Below are 25062 nucleotides of genomic sequence, written 5' to 3'. Positions count from 1 at the left end.
TCTTTTTCGAAATGATTCTCCATCTGGGGATGTGTCTCTGGTTTCATTTGATGGCAGAAGAAAGTCAGTCGTAGAAGTCTTGTCTCAAATGGCGTCACCACGGAGTAAAGTTGAAAAGAGCTGGGCCTCTGAAACCAAAGCACAAAGCGTGGGCTGTGCCATCTCACAAATCTGCCAAATCCCAGGGGATGTACAAAGTACCCTCTGAAAAGTCAGCACCTGGGCTTGCATTATCTGGATATGCTGACTGAGGCTGCCTGAAGGTCTTAAAGGATTATCCACATTTTCTGCTTCCAACTGACCATGCAGAAATCATTTAAATCATCATTTAGAAATAACTCTTCTGTTGAAAATCAAAGTTGCTAAGGAAGAATGTGGCCTTTCAGGGAGGATGGCCAGGCTTCCCACCCACTGATAGGTTTTGTCACATTCATTCGTGACTCTGGTAACGGGGATGCTTTGTGACTTCAATCTGTTGATCTTGGCAGAGTGAGCTGGATAATCAGAGCTTTAGCAGACTTCCTTTTCTGGAGGAAAGGGGGACTTAGCCACCAAATGCACATTGCTAGAGAAACTAAAATCACTGCAAATTAGAGCGTTTGTGTCCTCGGAAGACAGGAACAGCAATTAATGTGGAGATCTCTTGACAGTGCATAAAAGAGCTTGTACCTGGGACTTGGTGACAAAGTCTAAATTACAGTGATTAAGTTCCACTGCGTATTTCTGCCTGGGCTGTGTTCCTCCCCCCTCCTCCCTCCAGCCTCCCTCTTGATGATTGTGCAGGTTTTTTTGTGGCCCCCCCCCATGAGAATTGCTTAATGTAGGTTGGTAGTTATATAGGGTTGTTATATTCGGATGTCATTAAGAGGAACCATACACATTGAAAGCTTTCTACAATTAAAAAGGCTATTGATTGCTCTAAAGTGTTATTTCCTAGAATGTATTTTCTATGAAGCTTGGGAATTTAGGGAGAGATTTTTTAAAAAAATATTTTTTTTGTTTGTAATGGCTGTTTCACTTTCAGGTGTTAAACCACTCAAAAAAATGATCTGTGGTGAACATAGGAGAGGTGAAGATAGTTCCAATTTTAGTATACTGTTCCCAGCTGGGTTCATTTTTGTCTTAGAGTTCTGGCCTCGGACGTAGGCCGTGTGTCCGTTTGTGTGGTGACCAAAGACTTCCTTAGCTTACAGAACTCTAGTCCTGCTGACCAGGGGCCATTGCTAATGGCAGAACTAGATTCAAGATCCCATGTTATAAAGCTAAAGGGAATTCCCTGGTGGTCCAGTGGTTAAGATTCCACACTTCCACTGCATGGGGCGTGGGTTGCACCCCTGGTTGGGGAACTGAGGTCCCGCATGCCACACAGTGCTGCCAAAAAATAAAAAAAAATGAAAAGCAAACAACCCACCTCAGGCTTGCACATACACATCTTGTCTGTAGCATCCTGACCTGACCTGTTCAGATGTCGACTAAAGCACCCACTCGCCACCAGCCGTTCTGCCGCTTCGTCTTGCCTCCTGTAGGCCCCGTCTGAGCTCTGGTGCCAGTTAGTACCCACTTATGTGATCACATACACATTTTTACTACCCTCCAGTACAAAAGGACTTCTCATCCAACGTGTTCATCCTAAGCACCTGTGTGTAGCGTGCACCGCGGTGCGCGTAACAGGTAGGTGCTCAATACACCAGCATTATAGGTGTTCAGTACATTTTGATGAACAAATAGGAATAATTTCTTCCTTTCTGTTCCTACTTTTTGCCTGATGACTCAAGGTCCCTACTAATACACCAGTTTGAAAATAGCCTAAATCCTTAACTCCTGACTGCTCTGGAAAACTACCACTACATTTCAAAGCTTACTGTATAGACCTGTCAATATTTGCACAGAGCTCTAGTGCTTTTATATACAAGTGTATGTATAAGAGTGTACCTAAAGTCCTTGTATGGCATTGAGTTTTTAGTTGTCACTTCTATATAAGATTTCTTAATCTGCAGAATATAACAGGGAGAGACTTTATAACAGCTTATCTACAAATGTCAATCAATATCTGCATATAAGTTGGTCAGTGTCTGACATTCACTAGAGGGGATGATTAAAGGCCAGGAAAAATGCCTGCCCACAGATGCTAGTACAGTTCAGTGTCATGAATGTGCTCTTTCTGGTTGACTAATAGTTAATTATTCATGCCAGAAAAGCTGTAGGTTTCTTGAGAGTAGGGGTGAAGAAGGACTTCTTATATTCAGTTTACATGGAACAGTAAGGAATGCCTCAGGCTACTCTAGTGTACTGACTATGTATGAGTGCCTCTGTGTGTGTGTGTGTGTGTGTTAGAGCTTGTGAGTTTAAATTTTGTTCTCTACCCTCTTTGGCACCCTGGGTGAAAAATAGGCCTTGCTTCTTTGTTTAGAAATATTCTGTTGTCTTTATCTGTAATGTTTTCCTCTAAAATCTCTTCTGCCTGGGGTCTTTTAAAATCACTAATGATTAATTACCTCTCTTCTACATTTTTTTCTTAGGGTGAGACTGTTATTTTTCTCTGTTTTATGGACTAAGACTTTAAAGTGAAGCCTCTACAGTTCCCCAGGACTTCTCTCCAACATGTGGTTGGCTCCACTTGTCATATGTTTATGAATTGTTTTCATTGGTAACTTTTGCTTTATGGTCCCGGACAGCGTGAACATTCAGGGTTCTATTTTATTTTGCTTTTACACATCAGGACTCCAGGTGATCTGGCCTAAGCTCTCTTGCCCCATTTCCATTTCTTCCGGCTTATGAAAGTGGGTGATGATTTTAGCCAGAACTTCGGTGATGTTCAACTTAAAGAATGAATAAATACAACGACTATGGTTGAAATTTCAACATTGAGAAAATGAGAGCTCTGTCAAGCCCCAGATGTCAGATTTCTTGATGCAGAGGTCACTGACAAAAAGTTTCTCATTACTTGGTTCTGTGAAGCAACTGAAGCATTCATCCAGTCCATATAGAAAGCCCAAATTCTCCAAATGCCATTAAATCGAAGACCAACAGGAATTCTGCAAGGACAGAGTCTCTATTCTTTGCCATATTTAAACCATCCTACTATACTACTAGGGTGAGGATTTATCCAATTGCTGAAAGAAAAGAAAGAATAATCTCAAGAAGAGAGAGATTCCATAATCTTTCTGAGTAATCTCAGTACTTAAGTCCCCTCCCTCTTCAAAATTTTGTCCTGTATCTACCTATCTGAAATTCCTCTAGCCGCAGCTTAAATCTGTGATTAAGAGAGAGAATAGTTTTTCTGAGCTGAGTCTTTTCTAAAGACTGAAGAAGATTTTTGAAGTGTAAGATTATGAAATTTGTAGGTACCAACAAGTGGTGATGTTAAAATAATTTAACTATATATACATATACATATATATATATATATATGTGGTGACAGCCCTTCACCTCCAGGCAAGTTGAGAGAGAAATGTAGGGAGAATAGATTTGGATCCTGAAATCCAGGTTCAAGTCTCAGTTCTGTTGTGGACCAGTCATGTGGCCTCTGGCCAGTCCCGCCATCTCTCCGAGCTTGTCCCTTATCTGTAACTTAATACCTAGTCTCCTTACTAAATGGTTGTTTTTATATGTTTGTTGAGAATTAAAAAAAATGTTATCAAAGGTATTGCAAACTGTAACTGTCCTTTTTCTGTCATTTCCTTTTATAAGCACTCCATCACTCAGTGTAGTTATCTAGCTATTTTTCCTTCGACAAACATGTATCTCCCAAGAAACTTTGCTTCTCAAGTTTCCTGCTTTGTTTTCTTTATCCTTTTTAGATGCCACATCTGGACGTGACACTTTTCTCAGCTATGCCTAATAGAATGATAATATTCGTAGTTATCTTGTTAGCTCCCTGTTAACTAACTCAGCATTGCAGACTTGTTCAGCTTGAGGTCCACCGTGACCCCTGAGGTCTCTTCTGCTGGCTAGGCCTAGCCACTCATTCCCCTATGCTTTATGCATTCGTGTGCCCTTGTACTTATTAAATATCTCCCTCTTATAGATGAACAGTCTTCTTTACTGCAGTCGCTTGGATATCCCCTTTGCCAGCTTCATCATTCCCGCCTCACTTCTTTTTCCCCCAGTCCTTTGGAATTAGTATCTTCTGAAGCTCTCCTAAATTGTAGAGCCAGTACTGGACATAACTGGCTAGTGCTGAGCACAGTGGGAGGAGTCGTCCTTAATCATTATCCTTCGCATTATCTGTCACCCCGAAGGCTTATTTGTTATCTGTGCACGTAATCACAGGAAACCCATCAGTTCCCCTCCCCTTGGTATCAGGCCAGCATTCAGCCTCTGGGCAGATTTTGCCACAGTCATTTGACAAGTGACTAATTGCTGCTCTCCCCCTCCTGAAAATACCATCCCAGCCGGTCTAAAATCCGTCCCTCTGTGTCTTGCCTGAATAGTGGTGACTCCAGGTGTTTACTTCAGCAGCTCTCGGTGACACGGAGAGTGGCTGGCAGATGTCTTCGGTAGGGGGCAATAGCCTCATTGATGATGAAGAAATTGCAGAACAGTTTCCCAGGCCCTTATAGCTTCACCACTTGGGGCTTTGACTCTTAACATGCAGGCTGCCCTGTCCTGTGGGGTTCATCCCTTTGCAAGGTCGGCAAGCAGGTGTAGCTCCTCCTCTGCAAAGTGGCCCCCACCGTGATTGGCGTCCTTTTTGGAAACTAGTCATCTAGTATCGTCTCCTATAAAGTTTTACCACAGCTGGGAATGTAAGTAACCAGGTTGCAGCACATTTGGTTCATGGTTTCATTTGAGCAACAGGTCAGGATGAGAAGTTTGGATAGATTCAGACTGTCCCAAATTCTCAGATGCCCCGTTGCCTCTTCTCCTCTGTTTATATGACGGATCATGCATATGTGTGTGCCCTCTCTTCCTTTTCATAATTCATGTCCTGTAAACCCTAGTGTTCAGAGCAGCACTGTTTACCATAGCCAAGACGTGAAGCATCCTAAGTGTCCATTGACAGAGGAATGGATAGAGAAGATGTATATTACACAATTGGATATTACTCAGCCATAAAAAAGAATGCAGCAACATGGATGGACCTAGAGATTATCATACTAAGTGAAGTAGGTCAGACAAAGACAAATACCATATGATATCACTTATATGTGGAATCTTGTAAAATGATACAAGTGAACTTATTTACAAAACAGGAAGAGACTCACAGACAAAGAAAACAATTTTACGGTTACCAAAGGGGAAAGGGTAGGGAGGGATAAATTAGGAGTTTGGGATTAACAGATACACACTACTATATATAAACTAGATAAACAAGAAGGACCTACTGTATAGCACAGGGAACTATATTCAATATCTTGTAATAACCTGTAATGGAAAAGAATCTGAAAAGGGATATATATATATATATATATATATATATAAAACTGAATCACTTTGCTGTACACTTGAAACTAACACAACATTGTAAATCAACTCTACTTCGATGAAAAAAAAATTTTTTTTAATTCATGTCCTGGAATGACCAAAGGAATCAAAGGTTGGTCCATTTTTAGGAAAGGGGAAATGCCCTATACTTCATGTAAGAAAGAAAGCTAGTGTCTCCTCGTGTGGAATCCGGGAACACCCTGATTAAATTCTTAGTGCTTCCAGTTTAGCCATACTCACAGCTAAACTCACTTTTTTCTACAGATAGAAAAGTAGCAGCTACTGCACTTGTCATTTCCTAACATATCTATTGCTCGTCTCTTTTTGTTCTGTATTATTGGCTTCTTACACAGTTCCTGGGGAGAGATTTAATTTGCCATGTGTACAGCTAAATTGCAGCCTATTGAATTAACATGAAATCTCCAGGATAATGAAACAGCTCAGCCACACAGTTCCCCTTTGAAAGTATGAAGCTGACAACTTCATTTCAGTTGTTTTGTAATTAAAGCCACTCAGAGATTATTTGGGGAAGTGTGTGTGTGCAGGTCCTTCCAAGTAGTTCAAGGCCAGCAGGTGGGTCAGCCTCAAGGAGCCCCACCCTCCTGCACTCCCCAACACACACACGCACACACATGCACACGCACGCACACACACACACACACACACACAGCGCTGGGCTGGGGGAGGGGGCCACAGAGGAAGGAGGAGACAACCCATTGTGGAGTGAGAAGAGTTGAGGGGTTAATGCAGTAGTTCTTAAGCTCTAGGGAACGTGAGAGTCCTTTGGGGGTTTGTTAAAATACACATTTCTGGGGCTCTAGGAGATGGGACGTGAGCCAAGGAATCATTATTTACATCAACACTTGCAGGTGACCAGAGTTCATGGCTGCAGAAACACTGCTCTGATGCCGTCCCCTTCTTGATCTTGACTGTGTGAAGCTGGATTTTGATGAAGTCATAACAATACGATAATTCACCTAGATTCGAGCAGTTCTCAATGGATGTGCACACTTGGGGGAGATTTTTGACAACATACACAACTCAGGCACCACCCCAACTCTGTCAAATTAAAATCTCTGGAATTAGGGCCTAGGGATGTGTATTTTTAAAGCTCCCAGGTGATCCTCCTGTGACAATCGAATTAGGGGACAGGTGAACAAACTAAAGTGCTCACCTTCGTGCTGTGAGCTGTACACAGTAAAGAAGGAAGAACCACCAATGGATTAGTCATGTGTTTTTGCTTTTACCTTGGTTCCCAAATCTAATCAGTTGTTAAGTAGGGCTGTCCTTGATTATAACCATTAGTGAACAAAAGTGTGCTGGCATTTCACACCTGGGAGCTAGTGTCAGCTGCCCTGTTCACAGATAAAACCAATAATCAGGGTCTGTGGTCACAGATAAAACCAATAATTGGGGTCTATGGATAATTAAGCATTTATCCTTTTAAGAATACACTTGTAAACAGAAGCATACTCTGTAGATTTAATTATTTCTTGCAGTAAAAAGAAAGCAACATCCAGTTTTAAATAGAGTATGAGTAAAATACGCTATCTTTGTGCACAACTCTCCCTTGCATTTAAAACAGATGGCTAATTTGTCATTTATTTGACAGTTTCCTTCATCAAATATTGCATGCCTGCAATGTCCAGGGACTATTCTAAGCAGGGAGAATAGAGTAGTGAACAAAACAGTCAAAAATTTCAGCCCTCATGGAGCTTACATTTAAACTGGGGGAGACAGATGATAAACAAGATAAAGAAATTAAATATATAGTGTGCTTTGTAAACACCAAAGAGAATCCCTCTGTGCAGTAAGTATCTTACTGAGAATCTACTGTATTCTGGCATTGTTAAATATACAAAGATATCTCTGCCTTCAGAGTTTTATCATCGAGTACAAAACCTATTAAATGCCTCTCAGGGAAATAATGGTAGTAATTGAATTTACATAGGAAGGAAAGAGCTCCAGAAACTGTATATGCTGTATACTTTACTCTTGCCTTTGATGTTTCTAAGCCTTTTCCATAACGCTCCCTTTTATGCAGTACATACATTATGACTAAAAGCAGCATAGCTGTTTCCTAAAACATGGAGGAAAGATTTGTAAATTAACAGACTGCGATCTACTGTGTTTTCTCATGGTTAATTATTTCTCTTTTTTTTTTTTTTTTTTGCGGTACGCGGGCCTCTCATCGCTGTGGCCTCTCCCGTTGCGGAGCAACAGGCTCCGGACGCGCAGGCTCAGTGGCCATGGCCCACGGGCCCAGCCGCTCCGCGGCACGCGGGATCCTCCCACACCGGGGCACGAACCCGTGTCCCCTGCATCGGCAGGCGGACTCTCAACCACTGCGCCACCAGGGAAGCCCAATTATTTCTCTTTTGACCAAACATTTAGTCTTTGAAAGCCCCAGGGTTTTGAATACCGATGTTATCACATCAAGATACTTATCGATGAGAAATGTAAACTATGAACAGTCAAATGTACCTCTGGTACAGTGGTTTTTAGGGTCTGAGTCAGGGCCACAGCATCACCTGGGAACAAGTTAGAAGTGCAAACTCTCATGTACCCCATCCCACCCAAGCTCCCGAATCAATCTCTGGGTTGAAGCACTACAGTCTGTATCTTAACATGCTGATGAGGACGAATGGCTTGAGTCATTCAAACACACGTTACTCACTTGTGGGTACCAGTCAAGGCAGGTGAAGCAAGCACGTGATTATCCAAGATGAGAGGTGAGTACATGAGACCCTAATTCGCTGTTTTTCACTTAATTGGCACCTGCTTCAGACACTAACCAGGGTTGAGGCTTGAGACATCTCCACATCTGGGCTACAAATGTGTATGAGGCAGGTATAGCTGGGTGAAAAAGATCTGCAAACTAAAGATTAGGTCTTGTCGCTAAGTAACAAATAGCTGCAAACCTGTCATATGCCTTTAAAGTATCCCAAAGGCTGCACTCTTGGTATTTCAGAAGCTTCTCTGGGTTGATGCTCCCTGTGCTGATAATGCATTTGGCGTTAACCTGGGTGTCTGGTGTTACTGTCTGTGGGCTTGTCTGCCTCTATCTTTATGTGTCTCTCCCTGCTTTTTTCTTTTTGGTTCACCTTTCCACTTTTAGTCTCTTTTCCGTAACAGAGACCTACTATTATTTTGTTCTTATTGATTTATCAATAATTTACTACACTAATGGAAGAGTTTTGCATTCCCTTAATTTTATTTATTGATTTTTCTGGCGTCGCCCCGCGGCAGGTGGGATCCTAGTTCCCCAACCAGGCATTGCACCCGCGCGTACCCTGTAGTGGAAGCGGGGAGTCTTAACCACTGGACCGCCAGGGAAGTCCCATTCCCTTAATTTTCAAAGCAAACAAATGGGATTTCTGTTATCAAGGGGTGAAAACTAAATGAGATAGCATTGCTTTTAAAGTTATGTTGCCCTTTGAGGTTTTGTGAGGGGGTCTTTTCTTTCCCCTTCTCCCTAGATAGAAAAATCTTTGGGGTAAAATTGTTAGAGGGATTATTAGGGTATGGCTAGTCATTTTTTAAGTTATATTTTCTATGAAATTTGAACCTGGTTCCTCCTTCTTAGTTACAGAAATAAAGGAGATGGTTATATTTAATCTGAAGTGTTAAGACCCAGTTAGTGTGGAAAACCCTCGAGATCACCTTTGCCCTGTGTCCTGTTCCTCCCCCGACACTCTGTCCCCCTCTCTCCAGTCTTTGCAAAGCCTCAGGGACTGACATGGCCTTCTTTCAGGTCATCTATTTTTGCTTTGTTTTTTGGGTGTGTTTTCATTAAAGTATAACATGAGTACAAAAAAAGGCACAGGTCATAAATATACATTGGGTTGGGTTTTCTCAAAGTGAACTTCCCATGTCATCGCTACCCAGATCAAGAACTGGAACTTGACCAGCATCCAGACACCATTCCTCCTACATGCCCGCCCACCCAGTCACCTCCCCCTCCTACCCAAGTGAACACAATCCTGAATCCTAAGCCATACACTCATTTTGCCTGTTTGGGGGCTTTGTGTAAGTGGAATCATCCCATATGTATTACTCTGTGTCTGGTGTCCTTAAGTCGACATTATGTTGGGGAGATTCATCCGTGTGTTGCAAGTAAGTAGCATTCGTTTATTTTCATTGCTGTATTATTTTTCCATTGTGAGAACATACCACAATTTGCTTATCCACTCTACTGTTGATGAGCATTGGAGTATTTCCAGTTTGGAGATAACACAGGTTCTTGTACATGTCCTTTGGTGCGTGTATATATGCACTTCTTTTCAGTATATACCTAGGAGTGAAATTGCTTGCATAGGATTTACACATATTCAACTTTAGCAGAGACTGTGAACCAGTTTGCCAAAGTGGTTGTAACAAGTACCCACCTGCAGTGGATGAGTTGCTTCCCATCCTTTCTAGCACTTGATATTGTCTTTTTAATTTTAGCTGTTCTGGTAGGCGTATAGTGGTCCCTCTTTGTGGCTTTAATTTGTATTTTCTTGATAACTGGTAATGTTGAGCACCAGTGTTTAATGGTTTTTAGGTATCCTCTTTTGTGAACTTCCTTTCCAGATCTTTGCCCATTTTTCTGTTGGGTTGTCTGTCTTGTTAATTTGTAGAAGTTAGTTATGTATGGAGAGGAGCCCCTTGTTGTATATATGTTTTACATATATTCTCTTTGTCTTTTGCTGAATGGTTCTTAATTTTAATGGGGTTCAATCATTTCCTTTACGATCCTATTAAAGAAATCTCTGCCTCTATCATAAAGATGTTCTTCCATGTTACACTCCAGAATCTTTAGATCTACATTTAAATATACAGCCCATCTGGAATTGATTTTTATGTAAGGTTTGAGGTGGAGTTCAAGATTCATTTTCAGATGTGTGTATATGTGTGTGTGTATATATGTATGTACGTGTGTGTGTGTATATATTGTACATGTATGTATGCACACACACATATAAAATCTCTAGACCATTAGGGTTTTATTTTTTGTTGTATTTTGTTTTGGTTTTTTGCTTATTTTTTTATAATGAACTTTTCCATTTTAGAATAGTTTTTGATTTCCAGAAAAGTTGCAAAGATAGTACAGAGTTCCCATGTACCCTTTACCCATTTTTTCCTGTTCTCATCATCTTATGTCACTATAATACATTTGTCATAGCTAAGGAATCAATGTTGATACATTCTTATGAACTAAAGTCCATACTTCATTCAGAGCAGGACCATTAGATTTTGACCAATGGAAGTGCTAGTGAGGCATGCTTTGAGACCACATCCTGTTAACTAAACCTTCAGTAACAGAGTCCCCTGGAGTGACCTGTCTTTGGTCTCAGCCTAAGCTGGAAAACTCAGCAGGGCTCAAGTGGTGTGACCGTAGGTCGCGTGAGATCACTGGGAAGGAAGTATGGAAATCCTGCAGTTAAAGGCCCTCTAGGTTTGTTGTTAGCTTAAACTCTCATCTCTAGTTTATTTAAAATTCTGCCTGGGTTTTAAAGGTACAAGGAGTAGTCTCCTCCTTGAGTCCTACAGGACTTGAGTTTTGTAATTTCTAACCAAAGTTTAAAATACATTGGTGATGAACAGTTTTTTATTTTTAATCACTATGCCTAATATTACATCCCCAGGACTTATTTATCTTATAACTAGAAGTTTGTACCTTTTGAACCCTCTTTAGCCATTTCACCCACCCTCCAGCCTCCACCTTTGACAACTACTCTGTATCTAGGAGTTTGGTTTTCTAATTTTTTGAGGAACCTCCACACTGTTTCCCATAGTGGCTGCACCAATTTACATTCCTACCAACAGTGCACGAGGGTTCCCTTTTTTCCACATTTTTGTTCACACTTGTTATTTCTTATCTCTTTGATAATAGCTATTCTAACAGGTGTGAGGTCTCATTATAGTTTAGATTTGCATTTCCTTGATGTTGAGTGATGTTGAGCATCTTTTCATGTACCTGTTGGCCATCTGTATGTCTTCTTTGGGAAAATGTCTATTCAAATTTTCTCCCCAATTTTTTTATTCGGATTGTTTGCTTTTTTGTTACTAAGTTGTGTGAGTTCTTTATATATTTTGGATATTAACCCCTTATCAGATACATGATTTGCACATATTTTCTCCTGTTCAGTAAGTTGCCTTTTTTTTTTTAATATAAATTTATTTATTTATTTATTTATTTTTGGCTGTGTTGGGTCGTCATTTCTGTGCAAGGGCTTTCTCTAGTGTGGCAAGCGGGGCCACTCTTCATCGCGGTGCGCGGGCCTCTCACTGTCGTGGCCTCTCTTGCTGTGGAGCACAGGCTCCAGACGCGCAGGCTCAGTAGTTGTGGCTCACGGGCCTAGTTGCTCCGCGGTATGTGGGATCTTCCCGGACCAGGGCTCGAACCCGTGTCCGCTGTAAGTAAGTTGCCTTTTTATTTTGTTGATGGTTTCCTTTGCTACACAGAAGCTTTTTGGTTTGATGTAGTCCCTCTTGTTTATTTTTGCTTTTGTTGCCTTTGCTTTTGGTGTCAAATCCAAAAAATCACTGTCAAGGAGCTAACTTGCCTATGTTTTCTTCTAGCTAAGAGTTTTACGGTTTCAGGTCTTACGTTCAAGTCTTTAATCCATTATGAGTTAACTTTTGTGTATGTTGTAAGGTAATGGTCCAGGTTAATCTGATAAACAGCTTTGTAGAGAGTCAATAGATGCCATGGGGAAGGAGACCTCAAGGCGCCCCTTTGGTCTTGGACGTGAGTGTGTAGAGTGCTCTATGGCTGATCCAGTCTTGTCTCCCCTCTTCAGCTCGGGCCTGGGGAATGTCACCATGACCCTTAGTTCTGAGGAAGGGAGGACAGACAGCCCTTGATACCTCCAGACCTTTTACTGCCGGCTCCCCACTACGACCTGCCTCTTCTAGACTTCACCGTCACAAACTTCAGCGGTGCTAGCATACTTCAAAGTGTCCCTGACTGTCTTAACTATTTTTACTTTTCAACTTAAAGTGCAGAATAAGCCCCAGTCACCATCTTTCACTTTGACAGCAGACATTTAAATTAAAGCGAGAAAGCAAGGAAGGCCAGCCAGCCCCATTAATATTTTATGAAATATTCATTGTTCTTTAACCTGGCCATAACCCCTGTCCTGGACGACGCTTTTATAGCTGACATACTGACCCCGGGATACACACACACACACGCGCCGTTTTGTCTCTGTCCTGTTTCTCCTCAGTACCCTGAGCTCCCGACACTCTGCCAGCCCAGTTGTCTTCACCAGTGCCAGAAGTTCACCAAAAGAAGAACTGCATCCTGCCACCTCCTCGCAGCTCGTTCCTTCCTTCTCATCTTCCTCCTCCTCCGGTCCTAGGACTTTCTACCCTCGCCAGGGCGCTACTAGCAAGTACCTAATTGGATGGAAGAAACCCGAAGGAACCATAAACTCTGTGGGATTTATGGACACAAGAAAGTAAGGATACTTTTGCTTCTCTTGCTGGGTTTTTTTTGTTTGTTTTGTGTTTTTGTTTTTTTTTTTTGCGGTACGCGGGCCTCTCACTGTTGTGGCCCCTCCCGTTGCGGAGCACAGGCTCCGGACGCGCAGGCTCAGCGGCCATGGCTCATGGGCCCAGCTGCTCCGCGGCATGTGGGATCTTCCCGGACGAGGGCACGAACCCGTGTCCCCTGCATCGGCAGGCGGACTCACAATCACTGTGCCACCAGGGAAGCCCTCTTGCTGGGTATTTTGCTTTTAACATGACAGAGAACAGAAAAGCTTGGGGCAATTTCCTACAAGAGAGGAGGCCGGGCTAGGGGCTAGGAAGAGGGTGGTTTGGTAGGGAAATTTTTTTTTTTTTCCTCAGTGAAACTTGTCTTAAATTGTTTCTCTGACACATTCCTTAAATAAGATAGATTGCAAAACATTCAGATTTGAGAATCTTAAGTCTCCTAGGAAAGAGTATGTCTGAAGAACAAACTTCAGAATAATCGTCCCTCTGGTGCTAAGACCACACTTGTCCCTTTGATGCTATTAATCACAGCCTTCCCATGCAATTCCTAAATGGGCCAGGAGGCACCAGAGGGACTGTTAGAAAGTAAGTGACCACCTCTGAACATGAAGAACTTTTTGACAAAAAAAATAAATGATTCAGTCAATGACTTTGTTTTTGTTTGTACCAGGATTGCATTTGGGCTTCATACCCTGTGGGCTTTTATTAATAAGTCTGTTGCTAATTTTGGCTTAATGTAGTTAATAGTTTCCTATGAAAGAGTGATTTATTCTTCAGGCTTTTTATTTTGTATTTCAAATTGGTCTTGTTTCTCTAACAAGCATTTATCTGAGTAGATTCTAATGTAATTGAACAGAAGTGATTCTCCTTTTCTCTCCTTTAATAGCTCTCCATTGACTTACTTCTTTCAGAGCCCATCGTGCCCTTGAGTCAACCTTGTCGACTTAACTTCTACCCTCTCTTCCCCTTCTTTCAAGGCGTCATCAGAGTGATGGCAATGAAATAGCCCACACCAGGCTGCGTGCCTCAACCAGGGACCTCCGGGCATCCCCAAAGCCAACCTCCAAGTCCACCATTGAGGAGGATCTCAAGAAACTCATCAATCTGGAAAGCCCAACTCCTGAATCCCAGAAGAACTTTAAGGTACAGGGTAGAACTTGGGGTAAATAGCAGTTAGAGAGAGACCGAACGGGGCACTTGCACCCTCCAGGAAGTGGTGGTTCCAGGCTCCTCTTCATCAAACCCCACTTCCCGCCATCACCTGACTGTCCCAGTAATTGGTCCACATGTTTTCCAGATGCTCTGTCCCTGCAGCCACATCTCTTGAGTCGTGTTTATATTAACCTGTCCCTACCCCCATGGCTTTTTTTCTTCCAGTGTATCCTACTTACGGTGCACAGGCTACACTTTCTTGACGTTATTACTCGGATGACATTGCTTCTCAGAACTCTGCAGAGACACCCGTGGCTCCCTTGTCAGACAGAAAGTTTTCTGAAAGGGCTTTAGCGCTTTCTGTCCGAAGGGTCCTCGTCCTCCTTCCACAGTAGCCCCCAGTGTGTTTCCTGCCCTGTGTGTGTCCACAGCACCCTGCATTCTGGCCTTGCCTCTGCCCCTGGCCAGGCAGACCTACCAGCCGTACACTGCATGCTGTTTAGTCCAGCAAACGTAAGTCTGCACGTTTACCTTCAGAACTTTCCAGATTCTCTTCACTTCGTAAAGCCTTCTCTCCACTCTCAGAATTCCAGACTAGAAATGCCTTCTCTGGAACCCAGCCACCCTCCCCGTCAAGTCCCGAGAACTTGCTCAGAGTTGGTGGGTATGTTGGTGGCCAGACTCCTGCATGACCACGAGGAAGGGTTTGTTCTGCTCACCTCAGCTTGGAGGACCCTTGAAGCCCACCTAAGGCTCTCTGCTTTCTTGTCCTCTAAAACGTGCAGTCTCACGCTCCCAGGCTCAGAGCTAGTGTTGGCTTAGCTGGGCCCAAAGGTATTTCACGCCAAGCGTTTGGTATTTCTGTCTGCAGTGTACCGGGTGGCCCCAAGAGAAGGGGCCAGAACAGAACTGTTCTCTGTTCTCTGTGTTCTTAGTTAAATGATTTGTAGTCTCTTGGAAGTGACTAGAAAGCTTAATTTAGGAAGACCTTTGAGAACTGATTGAAAATGGAAGCTGACATATTCCCTTAACCACTCACCATCCTCAAACTGTGATCAGAGGGTGAGAGACATGCTCAGCTGGATGAGCTGTGTGGTCTCGTCTCATCCAGGCTTTCTCGTCACCATTCTAGTTTATGTGCACACGTACATGCCTCTGTGTATGCGTGTGCCACACGTGTGTGTGCATCTTCCTTCAGACGGGTCAGGTATACCTCCTAAACTTACAAATCAACATTTACAGAGATGAAATGTGCTCCAAAGACCATTCTGGAGTTTTGCTGAGAAATCAATGAGTTATAAACATTAACATCATAAGTCATTTTAAAGACTTGCCATTCTGGACTTCTGTAATTTCTGTTTTATAAGCCAGCACTTAACAGTTCTGACTCATCACCCAGGGCACAAACGGTTTCCTTAGCAACCTTGCAAAAGATAGTACTTGAAACTTCTTTCTTTATCCATCAAAAACCAAAGAGGTATATTAAAGTTTTTAACTACCAGTTTCAAAACAAAAATTATTTCTGATTTTTCCTTTGAGGTTAGAGGAAAATAAAACCTGCCCTGAAAGGAATCTTTCCACCAATTCTTAGTTTAACATTTTTGGAAAGGAGCAAGCTCAGAGCTTTCGTCCTTTTGATTTACTCATACAGTGGAAATAATTGAAAGCAAATGTCTGTCTTGCCCTTATTCAGGCCTTGGCTTTTATTTCCAAAGTGAATTACTTTAACATTCCTTTTTGAAATAGGAGTGCACATTCTTTATGTTGTGACTATTTATCGTGAGACCCTCTGCAAAGAAAATGCTTCTGCTGGCTAAACTATTATGGTGAAAAGGCTGGAAGCAGGAGCTGGAAATATGCTCTGTTTTCTCTCTCATTTCATCCTTTTTGGTTTGGTTTCAGATGAGTTCAGCTAAGTAGCTCTGCGTGTCTTGTGAGATTCATCATCTGAATGGCCGTGCCTCTGCTGTGTCAGTAAGGCTAACATGCCCTTGAGAGGTCTTCCAGGCCATGCCTGGCTCAAGGGCTCCGAGCCACTGCATCAGGCTTCAGGGTACAAGGAGTAGCTTGCTTTGGGCTGTGATACTTGGAAACCACTCAGGCCACATTGGCTTTCTCAGATAGCAAGTGCTAGCAGTGAGCCATCATGAATACCAAATGACGGGGTTATTCCCCGGCTCGTTTGCCAGCAGAGTGAGATATCTGCTGCAGGACGTGGCAGGGCTCTGCTGGGCAGGCTGGAGCTGAGAGGTGGGTGGCTGCAGGGCCCCGCGCAGCTGCTGTGGAACTCGTATCTCAAGGAAGAGGGCAGAGCGATTAACATTCTACGAAACCTCATTGGCAGGCAGAGCTGGGATCACTGTATTCTCCCCGAGGGCTGCATGAGTCTGGCAAGTGAACAGACGGTAGGTAGTGCAACCTGAGAGCCTTGCTCTCCAGCCAGTACTCTCAGATACAGACCAAAGGAAGAGGCTTCATGCGGCTCTAGTGTTCAGGAAGAGCCGATACTTGCTTATTGCAAGTGCGGGTAACCCGTTTCACTGAGAGCCGGGAGGAGTGAAAAGAGTGAGGAGGGGAAGGAGACGGACCTGGAGCAAGACGCCCCCTCTCTAGGCCTTGCTTCTCAGCTTTGAAACAAAAGACCAGACTAGGTCAATGGTGCCCAAATGATTTTAACGTTCAGGAACCCTTTTCTTCCTAATACAGTTAGTTACACATGGCAGCCCAACGTGTAGAACTAAGAAAGCAGAACTTCTCCAATGGGAGAGGTGGGGTACCTTGGGCTCTTGGGTACCACCTGAACATCTCCTCTCCCCAGGCAGTGATGCTGGGAGGAACCCTTAGGGCTCCTTGGAACACAGTTGAGATCCCCCTTCCTGATGCTCTCTAAAATCCCTTCCAAGTCTGCCACCCATTGTATTGTGGGTCTTTCCCAGGGTGTGGCGGCACAGGGCAGCACCACTCAGCGATCTCAGGTCTGACCTGCAAGGAAGACAGAGGGTGCCCTAGGGGACTGGATAGGTGCACATACCTTTAAGACTGGAGTTGAAGAGGGCTGGGGTCAGGAGCCGTCCCAACGTGCTTGGCCCAGGCTAGGTCCTGCTATTTTTTAACGGATAGAAAGCATCTAGTAGATTGCTTCCTTCCATCTCCTCCCCTGCCTCCCTTTAGTGCAGGATGTTATAACTTTGAATAAATCTCACTGTTCAAAGGATATCTTCAAGGTAGCTGTTTACTACCTTGAAGTATATTAACATTTCCCAAAGAGGCTGAAACTAGAACTGGTGGAAAATCTCTCTCCTGTAAAACCATCAGGGTGGGGATAGTCACTGGAAAAGGAAGTCCCTTTGCCAAACCCAGATGTGCTAAAAATGATTGAGAGCAGTTTTTGAATAGAGAGATCTGAAATCTGGTCTAGTAGGCAGGAGCCTTATGTGACAGTTCTAGAACCTTGCAGGTGGAGGGAGGTGATTTTTTTTGCGGTACGCGGGCCTCTCACTGTTGTGGCCTCTCCCGTTGCGGAGCACAGGCTCCGGACGCGCAGGCTCAGCGGCCATGGCTTACGGGCCCAGCTGCTCCGCGGCACGTGGGATCCTCCCAGACCGGGGCACGAACCCATGTCCCCTGCATCGGCAGGCGGACTCTCAACCACTGCGCCACCAGGGAAGCCCTTTTTTTTTTTTAATTTACAATTAGCAAGCCATTTAACCTCTCTAATGCCCACTCTTCTGTGTGAAGTGAGAAGGGAAATCATTTCCATACCAAGTCGCCTCCCACTTAAAGACTCGCAAAGCATTTATCACGACAGCTTAGTTTTCAAGGTAAGCACGTATGTACTTTGGGCTTAACTCATTGTGAATTTTAGAAAGTGAACACAGTTGGCTACGCCTGGGGCTCATTTACAATGCATTTGATTAATAATTTTTTCATATTTATGGTGCAGCTGTGCATACCACACTGTGGGTAGCTTTGACTTGATTAACCCTTGGCTTGTTGGACCGGAAGCATGTTAGACCTCAGAACCCATGAATGAGTCTGAGCATCAGATCTGTTCTCAGCCTCCTAGATGGAGGCATTGCCATAGCATTATCTCTCTATCCCTTCAAAGTGTCCTGGAAAGTTTCACAGTGGCTTCCTGCCAGCAGTGACTCAGCCCTCCTACTCACATCCTCACCTGTTCTCCACATTGTTCTCCCTGCCAAGGTGAACCGTTAACTAAGAAGAACTGAATGAGGATAACTCTGTTTTTTTTTGTTGTTGTTGTTGTTTGCGGTACGTGGGCCTGTCACTGTTGGTGGCCTCTCCCGTTGCGGAGCACAGGCTCCGGACGCGCAGGCTCAGCGGCCATGGCTCACGGGCCCAGCCGCTCTGCGGTATGTGGGATCTTCCCGGACCGGGGCACGAACCCGTGTCCCCTGCATCGGCAGGCGGACTCTCAACCACTGCGCCACCAGGGAAGCCCCAGGATAACTCTGTTAATGGACCTCATACTCTGTTGGCTTGCAGGATGCTGGATATTTCAATATTGTTAACGTGTCTATTTTTTCTCCATGAATGGAATTCTTAGAAGCTTGCTATTTGTAGAAAAATCTCAAATAAAAATCAAATCTGGTCACAAAGGCAAAAGACATTAACAAGAGATACAGCTATCTGGAGCTTTTGTCATTTATATATAACTGTATAAATACTTGTCACTTATAAAGATGACTCCCCTATTTTTACTCCACGAATAGAAATCCATCCAGAAAAATAATTATCTCCCAAGCTCATTAAATATAATATTAGTAGTTGATGCTTTCAAAAGCCACCTATTACCTGAGTGAACATATGGTGATGATCAAAGGCTCTTGTTACCTGGCAAACATGCAATCGCTTGACAGGCTTCTGAGGATACCTTCCTGGCACCATGGCTGTTTCGCTGGGGACCGTAACATTATTTCGTAACACCACTGATAACGTACTGTTGTGCTCAGTCCAGTGTTTCATGGAATCCTCATAATAATCCTGAGAGGTAGCCCCATTTCATAGACGAGGAGTTGGGCTCAGAGCAATAACATGATTTGGTCAAAGACACGGGATTCAAATAAAACCCATATTTGTCTGATCCTAAAGTCTTGTTGTTAACCATGACACGATAGTGATGAATCTGCTTAATCCCACATCTGAATTTTGTACTGAGCACTGATCGGCTGCAGACAGCATGCTGGGCTGTGAGGATACGGCGCCCAGAACTCCTGTTTTAGCCCTTAAGGATGTAGACAATGATGGTGGACCTTGAGGCTTCCCTGTTGGGCTCCAGGATCTGAAAGGTTGTGTCTACCAGAGTGATTTTGTTAACGCACCCATCCTCCGCCCCCAGTCTTGGGTGTGTGACCCAGAAGATTGACTTTCTGTTTTCTTGACGCTGTCTTTCAGTTCCACGCGCTCTCCTCTCCTCAGTCTCCCTTTCCCACCACTCCCACCTCAAGGCGGGCCTTGCACAGAACGCTGTCCGATGAGAGTATTTACAGCGGCCAGAGGGAGCACTTTTTCACCTCAAGGGCTTCACTTCTGGACCAAGCCCTGCCCAACGATGTCCTCTTCAGTAGCACCTACCCTTCTCTCCCCAAGTCTCTTCCATTGCGGAGGCCTTCTTACACCTTGGGAATGAAGTCGTTGCACGGTAAGTGCGTCTTCAGCAGCAGCTGAACAGCCCTGCTGATGATGGCCAGTGTCCGCAGACACGTGCCACTCGGTTTGCTCAAGAATGAGAATTACAGGAAGTCCTTCTTGCTTGCTCAGATTATCTGGGCTCACCACCCCTCCCTCATTCAGCCTCTCACCTGGAATCCCAGACCACAGGGATTGAGCCTCACCAGACCGCAAGAGTCATCTAGGATGCTTGGTTTATTTTTTTTTCAGTTGAGGTGTAATTGACATATAGCATTATATTAGTTTCAGATTAAGATTTACTTTTGTAGCAGCTTTCAAATATGCAGTACGGTGTTAACAATAGTCACCATGCTGTATATCCCCATGACTCATTTATTTTATAACTGGAAATTTGTACCTTTGACCCCCTCCAGCATCTTTCACTAGCCCCACCCTGCTTCTGGCAACCACCAGTCTGTTCTCTGTATCGGTGAGCTCAGTTTTTTTTTAGAGCTCACATGTAAGTGAGATAGATCATACAGTATTTGTCTTTCTCTGACACTTTTCGATTAGCAGAGTGCCCGCAAGGTCCAGCCCTGTTGTTGCAAACGGCAACATTTCGTTCTTTTTTTTAATTAATTCGTATTGGAGCATAGTTAATTTACAATGTTGGGTTAGTTTCTGCTGTACAGCAAAGTGAATCAGTTCTACATATACATATATCCATTCTTTTTTAGATTATTTTCCCATATAGGTCATTACAGAGTATTGGATGGAGTTCCCCATGCTATACAGTAGGTTCTTAGTAGTTATCTATTTTATATATAGTAGTATGTATATGTCAATCCCAATCTCCCAATTTATCCCTCTTCCTCCTTTTCCCCCTGGTAATCATAAGTTTGTTTTCTACATCTACGACTCTAAATTTTCATTCCTTTTTCATGGCAGGATAATATTCCATTGTGTGTGTGTGTCCACATTTTCTTTATGCATTCATCCATCAGTGGACACTAAGGTGGCTTCCATGTCTTGGCTATTGTAAATATGCTGCAGTGAACATGGGGGTGCACATATCTTTTTGAGTTAGTGTTTTCTATTTCCTTGGTTAAATACCCAGAAGTAGAATTGCTGGATCATATGGTAATTCTATTTTTAATTTTTTGAGGACCCTCCATACTGTTTTCCATAGTGGTTGCACCAATTTACATTCCCATGAACAGTGCACAAGGGCTCCCTTTTCTCTACATTCTTACCAACAATTGTTATTTGTTGTCTTTTTGATAACAGCCATTCAACAGTTATGAGATAACATCTCGATAGGTTTCGATTTGCATTTCCTGGATGATGAGTGATGTTGACCATCTTTTCATATACCTGTTGGCCATCTGTATGTCTTCTTTGGGAACACGTCTATTCAAATCTTCTACCCATTTTTTACTCAGATTGTTTGCTTTTTTGCTGTTGAGTTGTATGAGTTCTTTACATATTTCGGATATTAACCCCTTATCAGATATGTGACTTGCAAATATCTTCTCCCATTCGGTAGGCGGCCTTTTCATTTTTTTGATGGTTTCCTTTGCTGCATGGAAGCTTTCTAGTTTGATGTAGTACCACTTGTTTATTTTTCCTTTTGTTGCTTTTGGTGTCAGAACCAAAAAATCATCACCGAGACTTATGTCAAGGAGCTTACCATGTATGTTTTCTTCTAGGATTTTTATGGTTTCAGGTGTTACACTCAAGTCTTTAATACATTATGAGTTAACTTTTGCATATGGTATAAAATAGTGGTCCACATTCATTCTTTTGCATGTAGCTGTCCAGTTTTCCCAACACCATTTATTAAAAAGATTGTCCTTTCCCCATTGTATATTCTTTCCTCCTTTGTCATAAATTTATGGATCATATATGTGTGGGTTTATTTCTGGGCTCTCTGTTCTGTTCCATTGATGTGTGTGTCTGTTTTTATGCCAATACCATACTGTTTTATTGTACCTCTGTAATAAAATTTGAAATCAGGAAGCATGATACCTCCAGTTTTTTGGTTCTTTATCAACATTGATTTTTGGCTATTCAGGGTCTCCTATGGTTCCATACAAATGTTAGGATTGTTTCTTCTATTTCTGTAAAATATGCCATGGGAATTTTGATAGGGATTGCTTTGAATATGTTAATGGCTTCGGTGGTATGGACATTTTAACAGTATTCTTCTAATCCGTGAGCATTGAATGTCTTCATTTATTTGTGTCTTCGTCAGTTTTTTCATTAATGTCTTGTATTTTTCAGTGTACAGGTCTTTTACCTCCTTGGTTAAATTTATTCCTAGGTGTTTTATTCTATTTTGTGTATGGGATTTTCTTAATATATCCTTTTGATAGCTTGTTGTTAGTGAATAGAAACAACAGGTTTTTTTTGTATTGATTGTGTGTCTTACAACTTTCCTGAATTCTTTGATTAGTTCTAATAGTTTTTTGGTGGAGTCTTTAAGGTTTTCTATATATGACATGTTATCTGCAAATAGTGACAGTTTTACTCCTTTTCTGATTTGGATGCCTTTTATTTATTTTTCTTGCCTAACTGCTCTGGGTAGGACTTCCAATACTATGTTGAACAAAAGTGGTGAGAGTGAGCATTCTGTCTTGTTCCTGACCTTAGAGCTTTCAGCTTTTCAAAGTTGAGTATGGCATCACCTGTGGGCTTGGGATATATGGTTTTTATTATGATGAGGTATGTTCCCTCAATACTCACTTTGTTCAGAGTTTTTATCATAAATGGATGTTGAAAATGTAAAATGCTTTTTCTGCATCTATTGAGATGATTATATGATTTTTATATTTCATTTTGTTAATGTGGTTTTTCACATTGATGAACCATCCTTACATCCCTGGAATGAAACCCACTTGAACATGGTATATGATCCTCTTAACATATTGTTGAATTAGGTTTGCTAATATTTTGTTGAGGGGTTTTGCATCCATGTTTTTAGGGATATTGGCCTATAATTTTCTTTTCTTGTGGCATCCTTGTCTGGTTTCCATATCAGGGTAATGCTGGCCTTGTAAAATGTGTTTGGAAGGGTTCCCTCCTCTTCTATTTTTCTGGAAGAGTTTGAGAAGGAATGGTATTAAATCTCCTTTGAATGTTTGGTAGAATTCATCAGTAAAGCTGTCTGAGTCCTGACTTTCATTGTTGGGAGATTTATGATTACTGATTCCATCTCCTTACTAGTAATTTGTCTGTTCAGATCTTCTATTTCTTCATGATTCAGTCTTGGTAGTTGTGTGTTCCATTTCTTTGAAGTTGTCCAGTTTGTTGGCATATGACTGTTTATAGTAGTATCTTATGATCCCTTGTATTTCTGTGGTATCAGATGTAACATCTCCTCTTTGATTTCTGAGTCCTCTCTTTTTTTCCTGAGTGTAGCTAAAGGTTTATCAATTTCGTTTATTTTTTTTTCAAAGAACCAGCTCTTAGTTTCATTGACCTTTTCTGTTCTCTTTTTAGTCTTTCATTTATTTTGCTCTGATCTTTGTTATTTCCTTCCTTCTACTAACTGTGGGCTTCAATTCTTCTTTTCCTAGTTTCTTGAGAGGTAAAATTTGGTTTTTTGAGACCATTCTCATTCCTTGATGTAGGCATTTATTGTTATGAACTTCCCTCTTAGAATTGCTTTTGCTGCATCCCATAATTTGGTATGTTGTATTTCCATTTTCAGTTGTCTCAAAGTATTTTTTAAGTTTCTCTTGCTTTCTTCTTAGATCCATCGGTTGTTCAGTAGCATGTTGTTTGTTTAATCTCTACCTATTTGTGAATTTTCCAGTTTTCTCCTGTAATCAATTTCTGGTACATACCACTGTGGTCAGAAAAGATGTTTGATATGGTTTTAATCTTTTTAAATTTAGTAAGACTTGCTGTGGCCTAACATATGGTCTATCCTGGAGAATATCCCATATGCACCTGAGAAGAATGTGCATTCTGTTGCTTTTGAATGGAATGTTCTGTATTTCTGTTAAGACCATCAGTCTAACATGTCATTTAAGGCCAATGTTTGTTTATTGTTTTTTTGTCTGGGTGATCTATCATTTGTTGAAAGTGATGTATTAAAGTCCCCTGTTGTTGTTGTATTCCTGTCTATTCTCCTTTGAGGTCTACTAATATTTGCTTTATATAATTAGGTGCTCCTAGGTTATGTGCACAAATATTTACAAATATTATATTCTGTTGTTGAATAACCACTTTAGTATTATGTCATGATCTTTGTCTCTTACTACAGTCTTTGTCTTAAAGTCTATTTCATCTGATGTAAGTATAGCTACCCCAGCTTTCTTCTGGTTTCCTTTTGCGTGGAATATCTTTTTCCATCCCTTTGTGCGTGTCCTTACATGTGAAGTGAACCTCTTGAAGCAACAATTAGATATATATTTTTTATCCAATCACTCTATATCTTTTAATTGAAGAATTTAGTTTGTTTACATTTAAAATAATTATCGGTAACTATGTACTTGTACCATTTTGTGGTTTTCTGGATGCCTGTAGTTCCTCTGATCCTTTCTTCTTCTTTACTGTCTTCCTTTGTGGTTTGATGACTTTCTTTAGTGGCATGCTTTGGTTTCTTTATCTTTTGTGTATATACTATAGAGTTTTGCTTTGTGGTTACCATGAGGCTTACTTAAAACAACTTATAACAGTCTGTTTTAAGTTGAGAACAACTTAAATTTGAACATATTCTAAAGCTCTAACTTTTACTCCCCACCCCATTTCGTTCTTATGTAAAATTTACGTCTTTTTATCTTGCGTATCCCTTAACTTATTATAGTTATTTTTACTACTTTTGTCTTTTAACCTTCATACTAGCTTTACAAGTGGTCAGTTCACCACCTTTAGTATATATTTACCTTTTCCAGTGAGATACATACTTTAATATGTTTTCTTATTACTAATTAGCACTCTTTCTCTCTGCTTAAAGAAGTCCCTTTAATAATTCTTATAAGACCAGTGTAGTAATGAACTTCCTTAGCTTTTGCTTATCTGAAAAACTCTTATTTCTCCTTCAATTCTGAATTGACAGCTTTGCCAGGTAGAGTATTCTTTGTTGGCAGTTTTTTCCTTTCAGCACTTCGAATATATCATGCGGCGCCCCTCTGGCTTGCAAAGTTCCTCCTGAAAAATGTGCTGATAGTCTAACGGGGGGTTCCCTTCTGTGTAACAAGTTGTTCTTTTCTTCCTGCTTTTAAGATTCTCTCCTTCTCTTTTTTTTTTTATTAATTAATTAATTTATTTTTGGTTAGGTTGGGTTTTTGTTGCTGCGTGCGGACTTTCTCTAGTTGTGGTGCACAGGCTTCTCATTGTGGTGGCTTCTCTTGCTGCAGA

The 25062-nt window shown here is 41.9% G+C and overlaps 1 protein-coding gene across 5 annotated transcripts in view; it reads left to right on the top strand.

Moving 5' to 3' along the window:
• SIPA1L1 (signal induced proliferation associated 1 like 1) overlaps positions 1–25062 on the top strand; it is a 143961-nt gene that overhangs the window by 100845 nt on the left and 18054 nt on the right. For all 5 annotated transcript variants that reach the window (XM_065900642.1, XM_065900633.1, XM_065900625.1 and 2 more), the window contains 3 exons: positions 12642–12875; positions 13890–14055; positions 19480–19726. In XM_065900642.1, the coding sequence (XP_065756714.1) occupies positions 12642–12875; positions 13890–14055; positions 19480–19726 (647 nt within the window). The remainder of the gene's footprint in view (positions 1–12641; positions 12876–13889; positions 14056–19479; positions 19727–25062) is intronic.

This window comes from Phocoena phocoena, chromosome 2 (genome assembly GCF_963924675.1).
Source record: "Phocoena phocoena chromosome 2, mPhoPho1.1, whole genome shotgun sequence".
NCBI lineage: Eukaryota > Metazoa > Chordata > Mammalia > Artiodactyla > Phocoenidae > Phocoena > Phocoena phocoena.
The sequence above is the reverse complement of the archived record's forward strand: the minus strand, read 5'-3'. Positions and strand labels throughout refer to the sequence as shown.